The 24,688-nt window shown below is 39.3% G+C and overlaps 2 protein-coding genes across 8 annotated transcripts in view; one reads left to right on the top strand and one right to left on the bottom strand.

The window, feature by feature from the left end:
• Nucleotides 1-24,688, bottom strand: part of FRMD5 (FERM domain containing 5) — a 309,170-nt gene that overhangs the window by 85,684 nt on the left and 198,798 nt on the right. Inside the window, exon 2 of one of the 7 annotated variants that reach the window (XM_064570531.1) lies at nt 20,751-20,871. The exons of the other annotated variants lie outside the window; for them this stretch is intronic. The gene's annotated coding sequence lies outside the window, so the exon portion shown is untranslated. The remainder of the gene's footprint in view (nt 1-20,750; nt 20,872-24,688) is intronic. 7 annotated transcript variants of the gene reach the window in all.
• LOC123861269 (MICOS complex subunit MIC26-like) lies at nt 11,702-12,702 on the top strand. Its single transcript, XM_045900186.3, has one exon. It carries the CDS (start codon nt 11,710-11,712, stop codon nt 12,304-12,306), a length of 597 nt encoding a protein of 198 aa, XP_045756142.1. The 5' UTR covers nt 11,702-11,709; the 3' UTR covers nt 12,307-12,702.

Here is a 24,688-nt window from a genome sequence, read left to right as displayed (position 1 = left end):
GCTGGAGACAGAACACAGCTGAGGAGTCAAAAGTACCGCATCAGATGTTTGTTTTCAGCTGACGCCTTCTCCTGCTTCAACATGTATGGTATCTAAGGAAACTCACTCTTCTTGGATGTAGCATATTACCCCGTCTGTTTCTGAAGCTCATTTCCAGGAGCCTTTCTTCAGTAAATGAGGTGTCTTTTTTCCCCAAAAGATTTTAATTGCACTGTTTGCTTTGGAAGCATATTGTAGTAATGCGATTAAAGAAATGAGAATGTAAAAGGTGTGAATCCCATCGGTGAGTAAGCTGCTGACAGGGTGGGAGGATGAAATTTACGCTCTTTAGAAACTTACATTCTTTTGTGTCAGTAAGATGCTACTAACCTTCCACAATCAACCTAGACAACCAGGAATAACTTCCTGTACTGACCTAACCCATTAGCTCAGTATTACAGACAAAGAACATTTTCCTTCCTACACCACATGTGGTGAAATAAAATGTTCTATATGTTTATTTTTCAAGGTGAAGGAGAGATTGTTTTACAGTATTCATTTTCTGTTTACAAAATACATAAAAATCACCCATTAAAAAAATCACCCATTATCTCAATCCCCAGAGAGTAGATCTGTTCCTATTTTGTCTTTTGTTCAAGAAAATTTCTATGCAGTAGAGTTGAAATGGAATTATATGTACAATTTCATGTCTTGCTTTTAAAGTTTCACATTTAAATACAAGGATTTTCAGCAGAAACACTTAATTGTACTTCATCTCCAAAGAAAGTTATGACAGGCACTGAATATGCCTCAGAGGTAGCAGAGCTCAGCCCTTGTTATGAGCGCCTACCAAGCATGGACGACCACCCCATCTAGCTCATTCCCTCCAGCAGGAGCACATCACAGAATGTCACAAGGGATGGAGTTAAGGAGGCCTTCAAATGCATCAGTGTTTTATTTTATTTTAAAATTCTTCTTATTTTTAAGTAATTTTTAAGTAATACAGATACACCTGTACCAACACTTTATTTTTTTAGAGAGAGAGTGTGAGCGGTGGGAGGGGCTGGGGGGGGGAGGGAGAGAATCTTAAGCAGGCTCCACGCAGATCATGACCTGAGCCAAAATCAAGAGTTGGATGCTTAATCAACTGAGCCACCCAGGTGCCCCATCTATACCTGTATCAATACTTTTATTTTTTTTATTTTAAGATTTTATTTATTTATTTTGATAGAGAGAGAGATAGCGAGAGAGGGAACACAAGTAGGGGGAGTGGGAGAGGGAGAAGCAGGTCTCCCGTCAGGCAGGGAGCCCGATGTGGGGCTCGATCCCAGGACCCTGGGATCATGACATCAGCTGAAGGCAGATGCTTAACGACTGAGCCACCCAGGCACCCCTGTATCAATACTTTTAAAAGTGTAATTAAATTACGCCTTCAGGTTAAATGGAAACTGTATGCTTGGATTTTTCTTCTTCACTTTATTTTCTTGAGTTTTGATTAAATGTAACAGTGACCACAGACTAATGGGTGATAAGAATGGGCAGGGAGTTAGCATTAATGACCTGATCTCCTACCTGATGAGATCTCTGTGCATCTGATAGACCTGGGGGTCCTTTAGGAGAACAATAAAAAGCTTCCTCTTCCTCTGGGTGACTGATGCCAGATGCATGATCGAGCTACCGCAGCACTGTCTGGATTTCAGCTTTAGTTTCCCCTTTGGCCAGGTGCCCTTGGTGAACTAGCTAGTCTGTACAACTGTACAGTCCTGACCTAAGGGTTATGGTTTTCCAGTCTCCACATGAGTGACAGAGAGCTCACCACCTCATAGAGATAGTCCACTCCATGTCTGAAGAGCTCTGATTGTGGCAAATTCTTCTTAACAATAAGAAGAAATGTCTTCTATTTTTCCAAAGGAGACATCCAAATGGCCAACAGACACATGAAAAAGTGCTCAACATCACTCGGCATCAGGGGAATACAAATCAAAACCTCAATGAGATACCACCTCACACCAGTCAGAATGGCTAAAATTACCAAGTCAGGAATCAACAGATGTTGGCGAGGATGCAGAGAAAGGGGAACCCTCCTACACTGTTGGTGGGAATGCAAGCTGGTGCAGCCACTCCGGAAAACAGTATGGAGGTTCCTCAAAAAGTTGAAAATAGAGCTACCATACGACCCAGCAATTGCACTACTGGGTATTTACCCCAAAGATACAAAAGTAGGGATCCGAAGGGGTATGTGCACCCCGATGTTTATAGCAGCAATGTCCACAATAGCCAAACTATGGAAAGAGCCAAGATGTCCATCAGTAGATGAATGGATAAAGAAGATGTGGTATATTTATACAATGGAATATTATTCAGCCATAAAAAAACCTGAAATCTTGTCATTTGCAATGACATGGATGGAACTAGAGGGTATTGTGCGGAGCGAAATAAGTCAATGAGAGAAAGACATGTGTCATATGATCTCACGGATATGAGGAATTCTTAATTTCAGGAAACAAACTGACGGTTGCTGGAGTGGTGGGGGATGGGAGGGATGGGGTGGCTGGGTGATAGACACTGGGGAGGGTATGTGCTATGGTGAGCACTGTGAATTGTGTAAGACTGTTGAATCACAGACCTGTACCTCTGAAACAATACATTATATGTTAAAAATAAAAAAAGAAGATAGTAGGAAGGGAAAAATGAAAGGGGGGAAATCGGAGGGGGAGACGAACCATGAGAGACTACTGACTCTAAGAAACAAACTGAGGGTTCTAGAGGGGAGGGGGGTGGGGGGATGGGTTAGCCCGGCGATGGGTATTAAAGAGGGCACATATTGAACACTGGGTGTTATATGCAAACAATGAATCATGGAACCCTACATACTAATGATGTAATGTATGATGATTAACATAACATAATAAAATTAAAAAAAAGAAGAAGAAATGTCTTCTTGTAACTTTTATGCACTGATCCTGGTGGTGCTTCTGAGGGAAGTGAGATATCTTCTACCCGGACTTCCACATGACTACCCTTCAAACACTTGATACTTACTATACCGTGTCTTCCAAGTCTTCCCTTCCCTAGGCTGAGTACCTAATTCTTACGACTGGATCTTCACGCAACTTATTTCTAGATCTTGGTCAATGTTGCCCGTTATTCTCTGGTTTGTGAATGTTTTTTTAACTCAGAAGATGGTACTGAGCATGATACTCCAAATACATGATAACTTCATAATATAGTAAAGCTATTAAATCTTGATCTGAATGTTCTATTTCCCTAATACAACCTAAACCTGCATTTGGTTTTAGAGAAATTTACACTGCTGGCCTCAATCTGTGAGTACCTAGAACCCCATTTCAAGCATTCCTTTACTAAGTCAGACCGCCCCAATCTTCTACTTGTGCAATTAACTGCTGAAACTAAATGGAGGCCTTATTATGCCTACCTCCTACACTTCTTTTTGTTGGTGTTAGCTTACTCATTCAGTATGTTAGGATTCTGTTGAAATATATCAAATTAACTTTTTTGGAGGTTACTCCACCAGAGAAAAGGTCATAGCAATGGTGATTTCGGCTTTGAACGAGGCACTTCACTAGAATGGGGAGCCATCACCTGGAGGAATATAACTTACAGTCATTTGAACAACCATTTCTAAAAGGTGTTGCTTAATAGATGAGCCCAATCTAGAGGGGTGATCTATGTCCTGACCCTGGGGTTTTTTTCCTCCCCAGTAGTCCTTTCACTTAGATAACAACAGAAGCCTGATCTGTAAGTGCTCTATGGGCAAAAATCACAATTCTCATGACACCTAAAGCACAACTTGGCACATAATCAGTTTTTGATAATTTGTGTTAAGCCTTTAACCTGAACTGTGGAGGGGTCTGAGGCCAACAACACTCAGTAACACAACAAAAATAAGGCACTTCTCCAATTACTGTCACATTCTCTCTAAAGATATTTATTTCTCCAGCTTCAGAGCCCTCATTCTTATATTTAGGTCTTTTCTTTCTCTGGGCTAACCATACCCCTTTCCTGCCCCATATTTGTTCATCTGCTCATTTACTCACCAGACAGTTCATTGCTTATTCATTTATTCATCAGATATTTATTGAGTGTTCCTCATACAGTAGTAGACACAACGTAAATGGTAAGAAAGATACGCACGTAGTCTATTGGGAAGAGACAGACGAAGAGGCCTTTTTAAAAAAATTTTTATTGTTATATTAATCACCATACATTACATCATTAGTATTCCATGATTCCTTGTTTGTGCATAACACCCAGTGCTCCATGCAGAACGTCAAAGAGGCCATTTTCAATGCAGTGTGATAAGTAGAACACTAAGGGTATATGGTACAGTGCTATGAAAACAACATAAGAAGGTCCCCTAGCCAAAGTGGGAGGTAAGGAGGAAAGCCTTCCCATAGGAAATAAAATCTAAGATGTGTCCTTAAGTATGAGTGGGAAGTGGCTAAGTGAGAAGGTCACGGAAAGTATTCTACAAAGAGAAGAGCATGAGCAAGGGGCTGGGAGCACAGAAACCTCTGATTGCCAACTTTTTAAAATATCATTCTGTTTTTGGTCTCTGTCCAGTTGTCTAGAAATCACATGTTGTGGCATTCATCTAATTTTCTAGCTCTATTCTTCCTGGCCAAGTTTCCATAGGTAAACACTGCTTGAGGGGTGCCTGGTTGGCTCAGTTGTTAAGCATCTGCCTTCAGCTCAGGTCATGATCCCCAGGTCCTGGGATTAAGTCCCACATCGGGCTCCCTGCTCCATGGGAAGCCTGCTTCTCCCTCTCCCACTCCCCCTGCTTGCGTTTCCTCTCTCGCTGTGTCTCTGTCAAATAAATAAATAAAATCTTTAAAAATTAAAAATAAAAATAAACACTGCTTGCTTTTTGTGCCTTAGAGTAGTCCTGCTCCTACCTTTACCTTCCCTTTTCTTTCTCTCTTTAAGAAAGCATGGGAGTTAGTTAACTCCTTCCTACTTTCTGGCATCTGCAAGCTTTTCAGGGCAAGAGCCATGCCTTCATCTTGACAGTTCAGGGTCCTAACATGGATTGGCATGCAGCAGGTATTCAACAAATGTTTGAAGTATTGAAAGGCAAAACTTGACAATTTATGAATTCTAACATGAGTAAAGAATATTCTATAAGACACAACCAGATCCATGTAGGTCTCGGACTTAGAAATCACAGAAAGCCTACCTTGTAGCCACCAGAAATCAAAGGTCTACTTCTTAAATCAAAATGAATAAAAAATTGTTTCTTGAGAAATTGCTACTTGGAAATCCCTTTCACTGGTCAAAGCAAGTTCACAGAACAATGACTGAGGCTCTTATGCCTTCTGACAACTGTCTCCCAGAGTTGCTGAGCAATCTGCCAAGGTGCCTGTTGCCTCAAAGGTGAGAACCCCAGGCTACCCACGTTCTGCCCAGTGACACGGGAATTACCTCTCTCTTTTAATGTGCTCAGTTGGAACAGAATCACAGAATGTCCACAGCAGTGAACCGTGAGGAATCAGAGCAGATTAGCTGAGCGAAGAGATAAACTGGGCATTGCCCAAGGGACAATGACAAATGAAGTGACCTCATGATTTGCTTTCAAATCAGAGTTCTCAAAAGTTACCTAAGCTACAACATGCCAGAGCACATGAGAAAGAGCAGAACTTCCTATTGGCACAAAGTAGGAGAGGATAAGGTTAACAAGGAATAAAAAGATGTAAAGAGGTATTTGCCCCAAAGTCTAAACTACTATTTTGAAATTCAAGAGCTAAATAAGAAGAAAAATTTTGACTACCAATAAAAACAAAAAAGAGATGAAAAACAGGAGACCATAAAATCACCTGAACAGAGATATTCTTGGTAAATAAAATGCAGGGCCAGTATGAAAGCAATGCAGAGGAAACCTGATGGGCCAATAAACCCTCAAAAGAAGCTTGATCTCAGTGGTGATCAGGGACCTGCATTAAACCCACAACGAGACACCACTTTACATGCAACTAATTAGCAATATTAAAAACTCTAACACTGAAAGCCAAACAATGTTGCTGAGAGAAATTAAAGACCTAAACAAATGGAGGGAAATATATTGTGTTCATGGGTTTCAAGACGCAATATTGTTAAGATATCAATTCTCAAGTAGATCTATAGATTCAGTGCAGTGTCAAATTCTCAACAAGTTTTTTTGAAGACATTAACAAACCAATTCTAAAATTCATGTGGCAATACAAAGGACCTAGAATAGGCAAAACAATTTTGAAAGAAGGACAAATTTGGAGGACTAATATTACCTAATTTCCAAATTTATTATAAAGCTACAGTAATTGGGACAGCGTGATATTGACAAAAAGGAAAAAAAAGACAAGTCAGCAAAAAAGAATAAATAGCCCGGAAACGAACCCACACATTTCTTCTAGGTGCTATAGGCTGCCATCCCCCTGATTCATACATTGTTGGTTCATCACGTTCTTTCTAAACCATCTTTGGAGGGAGAAAACTAACCATGACTTTGGCTGTTGTGTGAGAAATGGTCCTCCTGGCATTGGCTACCTGATTCTTGATTGGTGTGTACGGTGATGTGGGCCTGTAATGATAAGGGTGTCTCTTATGAGGGAAGGGATTTTACCTAACAGGCACTATCATTCATGTCAGTGCCCACAATCTTGCAAGTTAGCAGGAGAGCCTTTACCCTCCCTGGGAGCCAAGTGGGAGAGTCTTGGGAGCATAGAAGAAATTGAATTGGTCTATTTTGGCCATGCCAATGAGCATCTTTGGCCTCTCCTCATCTCACCTCATCTCTGTGGATTGACACCATGGAAAACAATCTCCTTTTTAAAAAAATTTTTTTTTAAATTTTTGATTGTTATGTTAATCACCATACATTACATCATTAGTTTTTGATGTGGTGTTCCATGATTCATTGTTTGTGTGTGTGTTTTTTTTTTTCAGAGGTTTTGTTTATTTGATAGAGACAGATAGTGACAGAGATAGCAAAAGGGAGCACAAGCAGGAGGAGAGGCAAAGGGAGAGGGAAAAGCAGGCTCCCCGCGGAGCAGGGAACCCAACGTGGGGCTCAATCCCAGGACCCTGGGATCACGATCTGAGCCAAAGGCAGGCGCTTAACGACTGAGCCACCCAGGCGCCTCTGTTTGTGTGTGTTTCTTAAAGATTTTTCCATGTGGCTTCTAAGATACCATTCTCTCCGGTCTATTTCAGACTCTCTTTTCTATCCCTTAAATGTTGGTGTTCCCCAGGGTTTTTTCTTCTAATCTGTTGCTTTGTTCTGTGATGTCTTTCTGGGATTTCCCATCCAATTCTATAGCTTCAATTGCCCCTATAAAGAGATGACCCATCTCCCTTCTGAACTCCAATTTAGTTAATACCACCACAGGCAATGTTTTCCTCATTCCACATATTCTTTAAAAAGAAAGTTTCAATTTTTTCATTATAAAGGTAAATCACATTTACTCTTGAAAGATTAATGAAAGAAAATAAAAGTAATTCATAATTCCCACACATATTTTTTGTCTTACTATATCCTCATACAATTTTCTTCCATCTCAAAATATTTTTGTCTTTTCTTTTCTCCCTCTCTCTTCAGTCAACTTGTAAACATAAAAATGTTCCAAATTATAGCTGGTGTACATAAGAGCAGATCTAGTTATATACTGGTTTCAGTGAATGTGAAATCAATATGCCTTGAAGCAAGGATAGACAAAATATTAGTGAGTTGGGTATGAAGCCCCTGAAAAATATTCAAAAGCCTACTTCAACAGCACTCTAAAGCTTTCCATTTACTTCCATATCAGCCTCTGATAAGGTGGTTTTCACTAAACACTACATTCAAAATTTTATTTTTTTTTACATTCAAAATTTAAAACACTGTATTATTATTCAATTATTACTCAATTATTTCATATTGAGTTTAATTTTTACAACCTGTACTGTAACTCATTTTCTTTGCATCACAAAAGCACAGTTCATCAATTATACGATGAGTTAACTGTTTTGTGGGCTAACCTAAAAATCTCACCACTATTTATTTTATTTATTTATTTATTTATTTAAAAAGATTTATTTATTTTAGAGAGCAAGTATGCAGTGGGGAGGGGCAGAGGGAGAGGGAGAGTCTTAAGAATACTCTGCACTGAGCACAGAGCTCTATGCAGGGCTCAATCCCATGACCCTGAGATCGCAACCTGAGCTAAAACCAACAGTTGGGCACTTAACCAACTGCACCACCCAGGTACCCCTCTCATCACAATTTATAATATTATTTCTCTGGATAAATATATTATAGGTTTCTATGAACCAATGTAGAAATTCTAAACCTATGTGTAAGTTGGGGAAGTTCCCGTACTTTCAGAGGGCTGTGGAAAATGATGGTATTTATTATTATATCTAATTCCATTTAAAAACTTTTATATGATCCCAACTGAAGTTTTAGGGACCATCCTTTATATCATCAGCCCTATTCAAACTACCCATTTGGTGATCTTTATTTTTTTCTCCATAATTTATATTGATAATCTCCCTTTGAGATGGGGTAAGGGAATGTTTGCCATGACCAGATCCTGACTCCTAATCCTATCTTTCATCTACCATTTACTGTTCCTGGAAGATTTATGTTTCCTAGAATTCAGAGAATCTAAGCAAGTTGAGAGCTTGTAGGATGTGACACTATTTCTCTTTCCCCCTTTTCTCCTTCTATCCTCACAGTGCCACACTTACTAATGTATAGCTGAAGATGTATTCTCTTGTCCCTTAAGATTTTCTTCTTCAGTGCTGTTCCTTTTCTTTCTCGAGATAGTAACTCATACATATTGGGGATGCCCTTAGCATGCCCACACAAATAAGAAAAGCAAACCACGTATGTTATTCTCCATGAATTTCAAGAGTAAGGGTAACATGTTCCCATCCACAAATGCCTTTACCACAATGGGAAAGAAGTGGACTTTAGATATGCCCTCTTTTATACAATAGGTTTCCCCTGAAGAATAAGTTAATTAGAATTGAGCAATTTAAAATGCCCTAAGAAAAATGGAAAATACTATAAACTATGGTTTCTAGGAATGCACATTTTCTGATAAAATTACAAAAAGAAAAAAAATGCAAGGAAGTGATTTGTATAAAAGTCAGAGTAGTAGTTACTTATCAGGGAAAGGAAAGGGCTACATAGATGGGGCTTGTGAACTGGGTGGCAAAGTTCTATTTCATTATCTAGGTGATTATTTTAGTGCAGGCTACTATAACAAATTACGATAGACTGGGTGGCCTAAACCACACAGATTTATATCTCAGTTCTGGAGGCTGGGAAATTGAAGATCAGGGTACCACGATGGTTGGGTTCTGGTGAGAGCCCTCTTACTGGCTTACAGATGGCTGTCTTCCTGCTGTGCCCTCATATGGCAGAGAAAAAGAGAGATATCATCTCTCTGTGTCTCTTCTTATAAGGGCACCAATCCTGTTTATGAAGGCTCTACCCTCATGACCTAATTACCCCCCAAAGGCCCCACCTTGAAATACCCTCATACTGGGGATTTGGGCTTCAACATACAAATTTTGGGGGAGACACAAACATTCAGTCCATAGTTGTGGTTTTCACTTATAATAATTTATTAAGCCATTCATTTGGCTTACATGGTTTTCTGTATCTGTGTTTTATAATAAAAAGTTTTTAAAAACTGTTCTTGGTTTTTAGATAAAACATATGTCAACTTTTCTTACCTTTAAAACAAAAAGTTCTTTATCTCTCACTCTATTGAATAACATGGCTTTTTTGTATGTAAAGGAAGATGGAAACTGTTCTCCAAATAGCCAATAAATAAACTTTTGCTTTTGAGGGCAATACACTGTATCATTTGCCACTACAGAAACTACTTATTCAAAGGGTTCAGTTTGCTTCCCATGGCATGTTCATTCAGCTCCTATAGCCCTGGGCTTTTGTAGGTAGATATTGGCCCATAATGATTTAGATTTATTCCCAAGAGCAGTAGACCACTCAGTCAATTGTTGAGGCAAAGGAATGGGACTTGAACTCAGCTTTCCATGGCTTAAAAGAGACAGCATTCTTCCAGATTCAAAATAGTTTAGTCTCCATGGATTGGAGCAGGGATTGGGGAATCTGTAAACAAACATCACCATCATTAATGACCAGAAGAAACCCAGGCAGTGATACACAAAACTACTGGATGATTTCCTTCTCTCCAGTACAGAAAGTTCAAATGGATTGTCACGAGGCATTAGTGAAGATGCTCTGAATATTTTTGTATATTTTCCGTTTCACTAAGAATTTGTGGACTGATCTCTGCTCACTCTCACCCACTGTTCTTTACAAATGTCAGGTAAGCCTGGAAAATGTCCCAGATGGTCAAATAGTGAGATAAGGCAGAATATCCCTTATTCAACAATAACACAGGTGTTAGGCAATGATTTGAAAATCAGGACTTGAAGGACAAGGTCAATATCCAATTGGAGGAAAGAGTATTTAGGGTAAGGGAAGCAGAAGATGTCAGATTATGGTTGAATTCCAACTCCAATGAACTGCTCAGAATCCCAGATGTTCCATTTGAATTCCTCCCGTTGCCACTCTGAAATACTAGTCTATAAATTTAATTGGTTATAAGCATGATTTCCTAAGATGCTTGTTTACTCTTTTCATGTAGTATCATATTGCTTTTAATAAGGTATTCAAACCCTACGAAGTATGTTTCCAAAAAAAATCAAAGCTAATTGACTACACTTAACACTTAAGTGCTTCTCTAAGTCAATAAAACCCGCCTCTGCTTAAGTATAACTAGGATCTCAACTATCTCAGCTCCTGTAATAGAGAATTCTCCCCTCCATTCTTGCAGAAGTCCTTCAGAAAATGGACAATGCTAACTGGGTATAAGAGAAAACCTTTAGATCACTGCTATTGGAAAAACAAATGTGTCCCTCTTTAGGAAGAGTTACCATTAGTGAAAATAACTCATTATCTCTATCTCTTCTGGTTCCCCATTAAGTCTTTATTATCTCCCTACTCACCTCCTAATGCTTTTTTGGCCACCACTGAAGTTTATTTGGTCCCTTAAATGCTTTCTTGTCTCTGATTTTAATTATAACTTGGTCCTGACTCTCAATACTTCCTGGCTTGTGCTGCTCCATCTTTCCACTCTGATACTCTAGTCTCTTGACAATTTTCACCCTTACATATGAAACAAAGCAATCACTGTAAACATAAACACCCAAACCATACATCAGAAATCAGAGTCTTCTTGAGCTTAAGACTGGTTCCCAGTTGGAAGCACCATAGAAGACTGAAAATATATGCTATTTTAATGGAGGAGAGAGATTCAGTAAAGCTAAGGCTGGAGCTGATCCTGGGCAGACACAGTGGGTTGTGGATGGTGCTCATTTTCATGTATTCATCATATGCTATATATAAGAGGCATTTATTTATTTCTTCAAAAACATTTATTGAGCACCTACTTTGCCAGGTGCTGTGCTTGTAGCTGCAGATTAGAATAATAAGCAAAGTGGGTATAATCTCTGCTGTCTTTGAATTCACAATAATAATCCACAAGTTTACCAATCCTCATATCTACATGTAAGTATTATAAAGGAAAATGGCAGGGACAATAGGAGAGCAATAATGAGGGAGATCTGACCTAGTTTGGGGTTTTGGGAAGGCTTCTGAGAAAGTGCTCTAATGTGAGGGAAGTACAGAAGATACCTAAGTGGACCTCTGCCAGCAGCATGTTCAAGGTAATTCAGAGGTCTGTGGGGCCAGCCAGCCTGAGTCTGCTCACCTTCAAAGTCTATGCATCACCTAAAAAAGACTCACCTCACAAAACTTCTGTGAAGGTTAATGAGCTTTCACTCTACTCCGTCCCTGAGGGTCAATCTAAATATGTGGAGGAGCCAAGGACCCCACTTGAAGAAAGCATTTCACATCTCCGATGTTACTGCGAGCCATATACAAGTTGGTGTCAGGAAATGTACTCACAAACTAAGCCCAGGATGCAGAGCTTGGTTCAATGGGGGTTAGGCAGCTATGAGTATCTCCAAAATGCACCTCCTGAAATTTTTCCAAGACTTGGTGTTATTGGTTTTGCTGGCATTGTTGGACTTCTTTTGGCTAGAGGTTCAAAAATAAAGAAGCTGGTGTATCCACCTGGATTCATGGGACTTGCTGCCTCTCTTTATTATCCACAACAAGCCATTGTATTTGTCCAGGTCAGTGGGGAGAAATTATATGACTGGGGTTTACGAGGATACATAGTCGTAGAAGATTTGTGGAAGGAGAACTTTCAAAAGCCAGGAAATGTGAAGAATTCACCTGGAAATAAATAGAATGCTCCATGCTCTGCCCATTTTAATCAGTTATAGGTAAACACTGAAAACCCCATGCAGTAAACCAGTATTTCTACAGAAAAATGGCAGAGAAGTCAGTACTGAATATAGTAAATTGGCTTTCTTCTTCAGGACAAACTATACTAGGCTTCTTTGTTATCTTGGGTGATGCCATACTGCAAGCGGACTAATTGGAAATCCTTTCACCTAGAGATAATGTCTAGCCTTAGAACCCCTCATTCTCAAGTTGCTATTTATGTACATAATTAAAATTCCAACTTAAAAAAAAAAAAGAAGATACCTAAGTGAAGGTAGGGTGGATGGAAGAGCCCTCTAGACAGATAAAAAACAGATATGCAAAGTCCTTGAATCAGAAAGGAATGAGGCACATTCAAGGAACTGGAAGAGCAGGATAGTTGAGTGCAGAGTGGGTCAGATGTGGAATGTGGGGAAGAGATAGAGGTCAGATGGTGCAGAGCCCTGGAGACAATGTCAAGGATGTAAAATGTTATCTTAAGAGCAAAATAAGCCACTGTAAAGTTTTTAAGCAAAGGAGTGGCAGAATCAGACTGTGAATGATCAAAAGGGCATAAGATTACAGGAAGGAGTCTAGTTCCGAGGCTCTTTCAATGGCCCTGGCAAGAGATGAGAAATGAATGGATTTGACTGTTGTTTAGAAAGTAAAATGGATAGGACTTGGTGATGGAAGAACCATGAAGAGTAATGAACAGGAGGCTCATTCGGTAGATGTAAGTCCCATTTACTGAGATAGTGCTTGTCTAAGAATTCTTCTCTAGAGAAGATAGGGGAAAAAACATTTTCTCTTTCTTTGCAGAAATAGAATCACCAACTAAAGCTTATACAAGCTTTAATGAATGTCATTAACTGTAAGATTGGGTGAGGTCTTAGAATCATCTTGTATTCTAGACAAGAAAGAAAATTATCTTACAGTAGTAGAAAAGATAACTGATAAGGATGTCAGAGAACTTTATAAAATGCCATATAATTAATCTGATTAAAGAAAGCATAGATCTCAAGAATTTTAAAGTAGTGAAGAAAAGCTTTTAGAGAAAAATTAAATGCTTTTATATAGAATGAAGCCAAGACACTACAGCTTTTAACCTTTTTTTTTTTTTCCATCCATTACTGTTTTTCTGTGGAGAAAATGAAAAAGAAGCACCAGAGGGTATCTTAAATTTTCTGGAAAGGCATCACTTATGGGAAAACCTGGTAATATTAACCTAGTTCTCACTAAATGTTATGAAGAAAGTCTCTGACAGATACCATTTTGTAACTCTTGAACAAGGGACCAGCTAAAAATACCAACTTGAGACTGAATTGGTCTCTGCTTAGGCAAAGCCATGGACTAGAAAATGACAGAAAACTGCAGGTGTCTAAATATAGCATGCAAACTGTGGATTATCTAAGACAAGACTACTGAGGATTGCATAGGATTCACAGAATTGGGGGGAAAGCCTCCTGGTCCCATATACAGGGAAGCTGCCAGCAGTCCTTGCTTTCTTTTTGGAGGACTCAATTTTTATACTTCACTGGAGGAGAAATGGAATTTCAGTATCCCCCCCTAAGAAGTTCTTAAAGAATGCTTTGGTTTTTCACGAATTATACTTAAGTGGTGTTTTTTAAAGAAAGAAAACAGAAAAGAAAAAGAAAATTATTATCTTACAATAGACTTCTGGTATGTTTCCTGAAGAACAGAAAGTAATGTTTATTTATCAGGGTATATGATTTAAGATTTAAAATATTTATTAATTGATGCTAAACTTTACTTGGAAAGGTAAAACTAATTTCAAAAAGAAAAAAAAAGAAACAAGATTCACTTGTAAACTTAATTTCCCAAAGTTTATTTTTCAAATCTTCTCATTTTTTTTTTAAGATAATCTTTCCCTTCTCATTACCCTGGGAATGGATGCATCTAAACATAACCAAAACAGGTGCTTTCTGTACATTTTTGTCCTAGTCTTCAGGGCAAATCTTAACCTAAATCAATAATGGGATTTTTTCTGTATCTTCTTCATAGGGCCTTTGACTATTTTAAAAAGAGAATGCTACTATGAAAGGTACTCATGGATCTTTATGTCTCCAGTCTATAGCCTAGATAGGACTGTCTTCATCTCTTAAAAGAATTTTCGGAAAACCTGAATCACGTAGAAGATTTTTTTACATGTAAAAAAATCATGTAAAAGGCAGGAGTAGCCTGTCACTTCAATAACTTCATAGCACAGGTCTATAGTAATGGCTAAGCTAGTGAAGTCTGAATAAATCAGAGATGAAACATACCAGGGACATGGAGAAAATGACACTGGAGGACTGATTCAGATAAGAACCAAGCAATGACAATGGCAGTCTGTACAGGAAATCCACTCTCAGGGGAATTAGGTGTGACTTTAGAAGCTGAATTGTATTTATTCATCACTTCTGATATAGCTAGGAAAAGGCAAAAACTACCTAAAATGGGGAAAGTCACTATACCAAGGACCACACTCACTAGGCTCAAGTCTGTGATTTGCCTATACAATCAGTCTCAGAAACATTATGTTTGAGGTAAATACCCCTGCAGAGTATCAGCTGGATAATGAAGACCATCCTTCCTAATATCCTGTTCATATAAGACTTCTTTCTTCTTTTATCTCTCGAACATTTAAAGCAGACTTATTTTAAAATTCCTTTCAGATTGCTCTATTATCAGCAGGATCTTGGTTCTTCTATCTGCAAATGGTTTTGTTGTTGTCTTCTGTGAGCACATGTCCAGTGAGAGCTGCCTTTTATAAGACTCTTCCTGGTGCCCTGATTTCAGAAGTTATCTGAATTGAGAGGCTGTGAGGATAGGTTTTTTTCCTAGTCCTTAGACCAGTTTTCATATTAGATTTCTTGGCTTTGGGCTTCTGCACTTTACAAGTAGTATAAATTTGGGCCCCAATTCTAGGTGTGGCTTAGATTAGGACTCTGATTTTTCAAGGATGACTCTTTTTTCACCCAATGTCTATATGGGCTGCCCAATTCTGTGTCCCATTTCCTGGCCACTGAGTGGACTATTCCACAGAATGGACAGTCCCTTCTGGCCCATGGCTTTAGGCAAGAAGCTCAGGTTCATCTCCTAGCCACTCATAAGGACCTATTGTCTTAATTCCAGCCACTTGGGGACACATTTCAAATTCCTTATTCTCTTCAGTAGAAAAGTAGTGATCTGGTTTTCCCCAATCAGCTGTAACAATGCCATCCTATCTCCTCCAAAAGTCTGTCACAGTCACCAAAATTCACAACTGCCAAGTCACTAAGATTTCATATTTCATTTAAAGAAGTCTGAAAATGTTTTTAGGTGCAATATGATGCAGTCAAAAACCACATTGGCCTGGGAGTCCAGAGACCTGCGCTCTTGTCTAAGTCTAGCCCTAAATAAGCTGTGTGACTAAATTTGTTGTTCATTTTGGGTTTCAGGAGAGAAAAAGAAGAATTTGGAATTGAAACAGAGAGGGACTCTTTCAGCTCTAAAATGCCACGATTCTATGAAATACTATCTTTCATCTTCTGGAGCCTCATGGGAGGCCATAGTGTGGTGCAGCATTTGCTTGAGAGAAGGTGAGGATAATTTATAAGGAAGTCCCTGGATCCCAGCTTCCCAGGATTATGCAGCTCCTCCTTCTTTAAAATAGCTACAAGACACATTAGCATTTCAAACTCTGTTGCCTGTGACAGGTGATCTCAGGAAGATTAGGAGGTAGACAAATTCTGTTTTTTGTTTTCTTTTTTTATGTCAGGCTCAGTAAGTAAACATTAACAGTTTGAACACACTATTCACCATTCCCTATTCATTTTTCATGAATTCATACAACATATCAAAGGGATAATATGCTCTACTCATTTTCCTCTGCCAGCAAACCTGAAAGCTAGAGTTGTAGTTTAGTTGTAAGAATATCTCATGGAGGTGTGGACTTGGAAGATGGTGGAAGAGTAGGAGGACCCTAGGCTCACTCTGTCCCACAGATACAACTAGATAACCATCAAATCATCCTAAATACCCCAGAAATTGACCTGAAGACTGGCAGAACAAACTCTACAAGTAAAGGTAAAGAAGAGGCCACCTCAGTGAAGGTAGGGAGTGCTGAGATATGATTTGGGAGAAATGGATTGTGGCTACTATGGTGGGGAGGGAGCCATTATCACAGAGAAGGGCAAGAGACAGACTAGCACACAGGGGAGCACATGAAGAAAAAGAATCCCCATAGCAACTGGCATGGGAAGCGAGAGGGCCTGAACATCGTGAGTTCTTGTAGTCAGTGGGGCTTAAAGACTGGAGTTTTGAAGGTCAGCAGGCATGGCTGAGTAGAGTCCCGGGGGCATTGCACTATTCTTGGAGAGAAGGTAAGGAAACAACCCACAGACATACAGTGTGGAAACAGTGATCTGAAGAGCATCTGGGACACACAGTGGGGAGGTTATTTGCTCATCTCAGAGTGCATCCCAGAGAGACAGTATTCACAGAGAGACCCCTCTAGGAACAAAGGAACTAGCTGGTGCCATTTCCCTCCCCCACCCCTCAGCATAAGCACAGAGCCACCTGTGGGAACCAGCGCAGCGCCAACACTTACTACCTAACATGCTTATGCCAAGCCTGCCCTCCCATGCTCTGGTGGAACCATCTCTCCCAGTCATGTTTGCCTCAGTTCCGATGTGGGGGCCCTCTCCCCCAGAAGACTGGCCCAAACCCCCACTCAACACCACATCTCCCAACTAGGGAGTTTTGTGGAGCCTTGGTTCTGGTGGTGGTGGTGACAGGTCTCATTTCACAAGCAGACCAGAGCACACCTGTTAAAACACACCACATTCAGGCCAGAGACCAAACACTGTTCACAACAGGAAAAGAGCACCTCTGCAGATGAATAGCCTGAAGGATAAAGCAGCCAGGACACAACAGCAGAACACACACAGCACACACTGAAGATACTCCTGGAAGCACCAGGCCCTGGGAAACAGGGGACACTCTACTGCAGAGCACTACAGGACCTCTCCTTCATAAAGCCATTACCCTCAAGAACAGGAGACAGAGCTGACTTTTCTAACACAGAGAAACAAGCACACAAACAGACAAAATAAGAAGACAGAGAAATTTATCCCAAATGAACGAACAGGACAAGGCCAAGGCCAGAAAACCAAGGTAAACAGATATAAGTAACATACCTAATGGAGTATTTATATTTTTAAAAGATTTATTTATTTATTTGAGAGAGAGCACATGAGTGGGGGGAGGGCAGAGGTAGAGGGAGAGAATTTCCAGCAGACTCCCCACTGAGTGTGAGTGTGGAGCCTGATGCAGGGCTTGATCTCACGTCCCTGAGATCATGATCTGAGCCAAAATCAAGAGTTGGATGCCTAATCGAATAAGCCACCCAGGCGCTCCAATCTGATGGACTATTTAAAACAATGATTATAAGGACACTCACTGGACTTAAGAAAAGAGTGGAAGACATCAGTGAGAACTTTAACACAGAGATTAAAAAAAAAAGAACCAATTAGAGGTGAAGAGTACAATAAATGAGATTAGAAACACACTTGATGCAATGAATAGCAGGCTGGAAGAAGCAGAGGAATGAATTAATGACCTCTATAGAAGATGGAGTAATGGAAAATAATCAAGATGAACAAAAGAGAAAGAAAAGAATTATGCAAAAATGAGAACAGACTTAGGGAACTCAGTGACTCTATCAAATGTAATTTCACATTATAGGAGTCTCAGAAGAAGAGAGAGAAAAGAGGGCAAAAAATTTATTTGAAGAAATAATAGCAGAAAATGACCCTAATCTGGGGAAGGAAACATATATCTAGATCCAGGAGGCAAGGAAAACCCCCAACAAAATCAACAAAAGCAGATACACACCAAGGCATATTGTAATTAAATTGGCAAAATATAGTGATAAAGAAAAAATTTTAAAAGCAGCAAGACAAAAGAAGACATTAACTTACAAGGGAAACCCCATAAGGCTAGCCGGTGACTTTTTAGCAGCAACTTTCCAAGCCAGAGGGAATGGCATGATATACTCAAAGTGCTGAATGGGGGGTGGGGGGGTGACTGGCTAGTTCAGTTATAGAGCATGTGATTCTTGATCTTGGGGTCATGAGTTCAAGCCTCATGTTGGGTGTAGAGCTTACTTAAAAAATTATTCTCTTCAAAGCGTTGAACGTGAAAAATCTGCAACCAAGAATACTCTATCCAGCAAGGCTATCATTCAGAATAGAAGGGGAGATAAAGAGTTTCCAAGACAAACAAAAACTAAAGGAGTTCATGACCACTAAACCAGCCCTGCAAGAAATATTAAGGGGACTCTTTGAGTGGAAAGGAAAGATCAAAAATGACAGTATGAAGGTAAAAAACACAAAAGCTGTAAAAATGAATATTTCTGTAAAAAAAATCAGTCAAGGAACTCACAAAATAAAAGGATGTAAAATATGAAAACATATACCGAAAACATGGGGAGGAGAGGAGTAAAGAATGGGTTTACACTTAAACAACCATCAACTTAATATAGACTGCTATATGCAGAAGATGTTATATACAAACCTAATCGAACCATTCATCAAAACCCACTAATAAATATGCAAAGAATAAAGAGAAAGAAATCCAAATATATCCAAATACATAAAGAAAATCAGCAAACCATGAAAGACAGAAAGACAAGAAAGGATTAGAGAAAGTCTTCTGAAACAACCACAAAACAAATGATAAAATGACAAGAAATACACATCTATCAATAACTTTGAATGTAAATGGCTAAATGCTCCAATCAAAAGACAAAGAGTGACAGAAGGGATAAAAAAAAAAAAGATCCATCTATAGGCTGCCTACAAGAGACTCATTTGAGACCTAAAGACACCAACAGATTGAAAGAGAGGGGATGGAGAAACATCTATCATGCAAATGTAAGTCAAAAGAAAGTCAGCATAGCAATACTTGTATCAGACAAAATAGACTCTTTTTTTTCTTTCTTTTTTTTTTTTTTGAAGATTTTTTATTCATTTATTTTAGAGAGAGAGAATGAGAGACAGAGAGCAGGAGAGGGAAGAGGGCAGAGGGAGAAGCAGACTCCCTGCTGAGCAGGGAGCCCTATGTGGGACTTGATCCCGGGACTCCAGGATCATGACCTGAGCTGAAGGCAGTCGCTTAACCAACTGAGCCACCCAGGCGCCCTTTTTCTTTCTTTCTTTCTTTCTTTTTTTTTTTTTTTGGTGAGTAAAGCAATAGAAGTTTATTAAGTGAAGATACTGAAAAAGCTCTCAAGAGTAAGAGGGGTCCCAACAGGGTTGCCAATGAGCGCCTTTAGTGTTGGTCTTTTATAGAAAGCTAACCAGAGAACTTAAATCCTTTTACAATCTCTATTGATAACCCTTCAATGGCTTACTTCCTTTTTAGGGGCTGGTCATTCTTTCTTAGTCACAGGTAATTATCATAAAGACACCCACCCCACACAACCCACCCCACACACCTAGGGCAGGGCCTCTAAAACAAAGACTGTAACAAGAGACAAAGAAGGACCCTATAAAATAAACAATTAAGAGGACAATCCAACAAGAATATATAATAATTATAAATATTTATGCACCCAACATAGCAGTACCCAAATACACAAAACTGTTAAACAAAGGAACTAATCAATAATCATACAATAGTAAGGGACCTTAACACCCCACTTATATCAATGGATAGATCATCTAAACAGAAAATAAACAAGGAAACAGTGGCTTTGAATGACACACTAGACTAGATGGATTTAACATATATTCAGAACATTCCATCCTAAAACAGCAGGATACACATTCTCTGCAAATGCACATAGAATCTTCTCCAGAATAGATCATATATTGCATACAAAAATACCTCAACACCTGTCAGAATGGCTAAAATTAACAACACAGGAAACAACAAATGTTGGTGAGGATGTGGAGAAAGGGGAACACTTTTGCACTGTTGGTAGGAATGCAAACTGGTGCAGTCACTCTGGAAACAGTATGGAAGTTCTGCAAAAAGTTAAAAATAGAACTACCCTACGACCCAACAATCACACTACTGGGTATTTACCCAAAAGATATAAAAACACTGATTCGAAGGGATACACACACCTTTATGTTTACAGCAGCATTATTTACAATAGCCAAGTTATGGAAGGAGCCCAAGTGTTTATTGATTGATGAATAGATAAAGAAGATGTGGAATATTATTCAGCCATAAAAAAGAATGAAATCTTGCCATTCGCTATGACATGGCTGGAGCTAGAGAGCATAATGCTAAGTAACATAAATCAGTCAGAGAAAGACAAATACCATATGATTTCACTCCTATATGGAATTTAAGAAACAAAAACTAGCAAAGGGGAGGAGGAGAGTAAGACAAATCAAGGAATAGGCTCAATTATAGAGAAGAAACTAATGGTTACCTGAGGGGAGCGCCGGGGAAGGGATGGGTGAAACAGGTGATGGGGATTAAGGAGTGCACTTGTCCTGATGAGCGCTGGGTGATGTATGGAAGTGTTGAATCGTCATACTGTACACCTGAAACTAATATTACATGGTACGTTAACTAACTGGAATTAAAATTTATTTTTATTTTATTATTATTTTTTTAAAGATTTTATTTATTTATTCAACAGAGAGAGACACAGCGAGAGAGGGAACACAAGCAGGGGGAGTGGGAGAGGGAGAAGCAGGCTTCCCGCCGAGCAGGGAGCCCGATGCGGGGCTCGATCCCAGGAACTTGGGAGCTTAACCTGAGCTGAAGGCAGACACTTAACGACTGAGCCACCCAGCCACCCCTGGAATTAAAATTTAAAAGGAATATCTCATGGAAATAAAAAAATAGGCTTCACAGAATAGTATAACACTACCTCCTATGTCCCCCCCCCCCATCTTCTTCCTCTCCCATCAGGCAATGTGTGTAGTTACACAAACAAGCACTGTGTGCAAATCAAACGGTTACCTAAGCACATAAGGGGCAACATCTGGGGCACCAGTTGGCAGGCACAGAGCAGGCACCAGAACAGGACTGAATTGAGGCTCCCAGAGCTTCCTAGGGCCTATAGCACCTATTACCTCAAAATCCTTGCCACAACCACTGTCCCCTATGCTACGGAGAACCTTATTTGAGCATCTCTTCTCAAAAGTTAATCCACAGATACACTTAAACCCAGAAAGAAAAAAAATAAAGATCACTGTAGGATAACTTGAAGATGATAGTCAATGATTTTGATTGCATCCTATATGATGGAAGTTAGTTAGGAAGAGTACTAGATTCAGAATTTGGAAATCATGGGTTCTAGTGTCCTCTCTGCCTGTAACTATGAGACCATGGCCAAATGACCTAGCAACCCTGGGTCTCAGTTTTTTTCATTTACAAAATGAGCTGGTTTGACAAAATGATCTCTAATGCATTTGTCAGTTCTAAAATTCTATTAGTTTATGATAAGGTTTCTAAGAACTAAGAAAGCATGGTTTATGTTAGAGACCAGTCCCAGCTAATTACAGGAAGAACATTCAAAAATATTGATGCCAGGCCCCACCCTAGACCCTTACAAGGCTTGGGAAGTGGTTTGGAAAGCTCCTCAGAAGGTCCTGATGATAAACCAGAACTGGAACCACTGGTCTTAAGCTAACAGAATACTCTGGACTGTTTGACCAAAAGGATAATAATAAACTGGCTGGGTCAACCTCAGAGGTAATCAGCAACTGACATTCTGTGGGGATAATTAGTATTCACATTAGTGAATGGAGAAATGTTTATTTAATTTGCAAATAATAGTAAACTTGGGAGGGAATCAGTACTCCAATCTTAGAGATGGAAGGAGTGGCTGGAAACCAATAGTATAAAGATCAAAGAGGGAAGACTCAATACAGTGCCCCTGGAGAAGAAAGAAAAACCTCACTGAGGTGAAGTTGGCAAGGCTATAGGTCAGAAAAACACCAAAGTGTCAGAGTGGATAACAAACTGACCAGGAACCAGAACATTAGCACTGGACCTAGGGCTACATGTAGGAATTGAATAAGGCCATCCTTACTTTGGTTCTAAAATGCAAGAATTTCAGTTACAACAGTTTAAATAACACCAGGCCTCCAAGAACAGAGTTCAAATTTCTTGCCATGGCATAGTAACTGTGAGTAACTGCATAAGGCACAAATTTCACTGCTAGCTCTTCACTGCATAAATAATAATGGCAGTAACAGATGTGCATCATCATCAATGACAAATTGCATCACTTCGTTCTAAGTCTGTGGTTGACTGCACTATGCATCTGTTATTCAGTTCACACACAAAACACCCAAGTGTCTAGTGGGGCTGTGTCCTTGTCTTCCAATGATAAACCCCAAAATGGACAATTGAAAAAATGGAACTGGCCAACGAAGATGAATGTGCAGCAAAGAAACAAATAGTGATAACGCTGGAATGTAAACAGAGTTTAGAAGAAATAGTGAGCTGTGGGATTGTGGACGCTGCGGCTATTCGAGAGGCTCTAGATAAGCACCAGAGGAACTTTGTGAAGGCAAGCCAATCAGCATAAATGAGTAAAGTGGCTGTGATGAAAAGTATGAAAATGTCCCAGGGGGAAGTGATGCTGGCAAAAAACTTCACATTAAACGAACTCTTGGAGCTATTTCAGACATTGAAAGCACAAAAGATAAAATGTTGGAAGCTGATCCAAGTTAGAAAGGAGTGTGACAATTCACCAAGGCACAGAGAGGATGTTTGCCCAGGATTGTTAAGTTCTAGGAAAGGAAGGAAGTAAGCACTGTTCAAACTACTCTGGATAAGTTTCTTTTACAAAGAAAGAAAATACTTTAACTCTTAAGGTTTTAAATTATAGTATCCTAGCATTAGTTTGACCATGTTCTTTCATTTCTCTATATATTTATAACCAAGAGGAATAGTATTTTAAATGTTTTGACACACACTACGTATCATGATTTTTCCATTGATTATTAAGATCACATGATAGAGTTTCAGCTTGCATGGTTATTTTTATGGTCATACTACCATGCAAAGCAAAAACTGCTGGTATTTAGGAGTCATGGGTGAGTTTCTCATTATACTAAGTATTTCGGTTTAGACATTACCACCAAGGACTGACATGGAGAACTCAAAGATGATAAAAATAGTAAGAGGCTGAAAAAACAGCCAAACAAAAATGTGTAAGGAAATTGAGAGATTTTTGTAACTGAAAAGAAGGCTGAAGTGGGAATTTAACTATGGCTCACTTTCAGTGACTTTTACATAAGGGATACCGACTAGTTGTTATATACCTCCACTAAAAACTGAACAACTAAAAAACAATTTTATTTATTTATTTATTTATTTATTTATTTTAAGATTTTATTTATTTATTTGAGAAAGAGAAGGAGCAGGGGGAGGGGAAAAGAGAGAGGGAGAAGCAGACCTCCACTGAGCAGGGAGCCCAACATGGGGCTCCGGGATCATGACCTGAGCCGAGGGCAGATGCTTAACTGACTGAGCCACCCAGATGCCCCAAAAAACAATTTTAAATGCAATATAATGGATCTGGGTTAACTGAAGAATGAACTTACAAACAGTGAAAAAGGTATCATATATCAGAACATTTTCAAAGAGAGCTGTGTGATTTTCTTTCTGGAAGTCCTAAAATGTAGAATCAGTTCTTATCCATGGAATGATTTAAGTTTTGAAGACAGGCAATGGAAGATGGACTATACAACCTTCCAAGGTCTCCACCAGAGCTAAAATACTATGATTTATTTATTTATTTATTTATTTTGACCGTTGTGGGACTTTATCTTACCCTAAGCTGCCAATTATTTCTGAGCACTGTACTTAAATTGTTCTTTGCTTTGTACCTTTGGCTTTCTTTGTCCCAGATCCTCTCTAGTTAAAGGGCATTATATTATGGAGTAGAACTCTGATGGGAAAGCAAAGCTGCAGAACAACACTGTCTTCTGTGAGGTTCTATGATGGGGACTGTAGTACCTTTGATGTACACAGCTTCCACAGCATCAGTGCAACCATACAAATCAGCCCTGATGCCTGGGACAGATCTTTCTACTGCTGCATTCTGTGCACTCAGACTGGCACTGCTCCAGAGCCCCGGCATGGTTCTGAAGCATGGATACTCATTACAAAAATCCACTGCCAAACCATGCTTATGAACACCCTCCCAGGACAAGGCATTTATAGTGAGGACACATAGGGACCTTGTGTGTTCTCTTCAATACTGACAATTCTTGAGCTATAATCCAGACAATTGTTGCCACAAGAAATCCACAATCTCATCACCACTAAGAATTATCAGGGCTACAAGGTGAGGGAATACTTGATATTTTTAAACAGTACACTGACCTGTTCTCTATTCTCTCA

Source organism: Mirounga angustirostris, unplaced genomic scaffold (genome assembly GCF_029215605.1).
Source record: "Mirounga angustirostris isolate CCGP_5_RB_7025 unplaced genomic scaffold, mMirAng1.0.hap1 SCAF_9, whole genome shotgun sequence".
Taxonomy (NCBI): domain Eukaryota; kingdom Metazoa; phylum Chordata; class Mammalia; order Carnivora; family Phocidae; genus Mirounga; species Mirounga angustirostris.
This window is presented reverse-complemented; position numbering and strand designations above follow the sequence as displayed.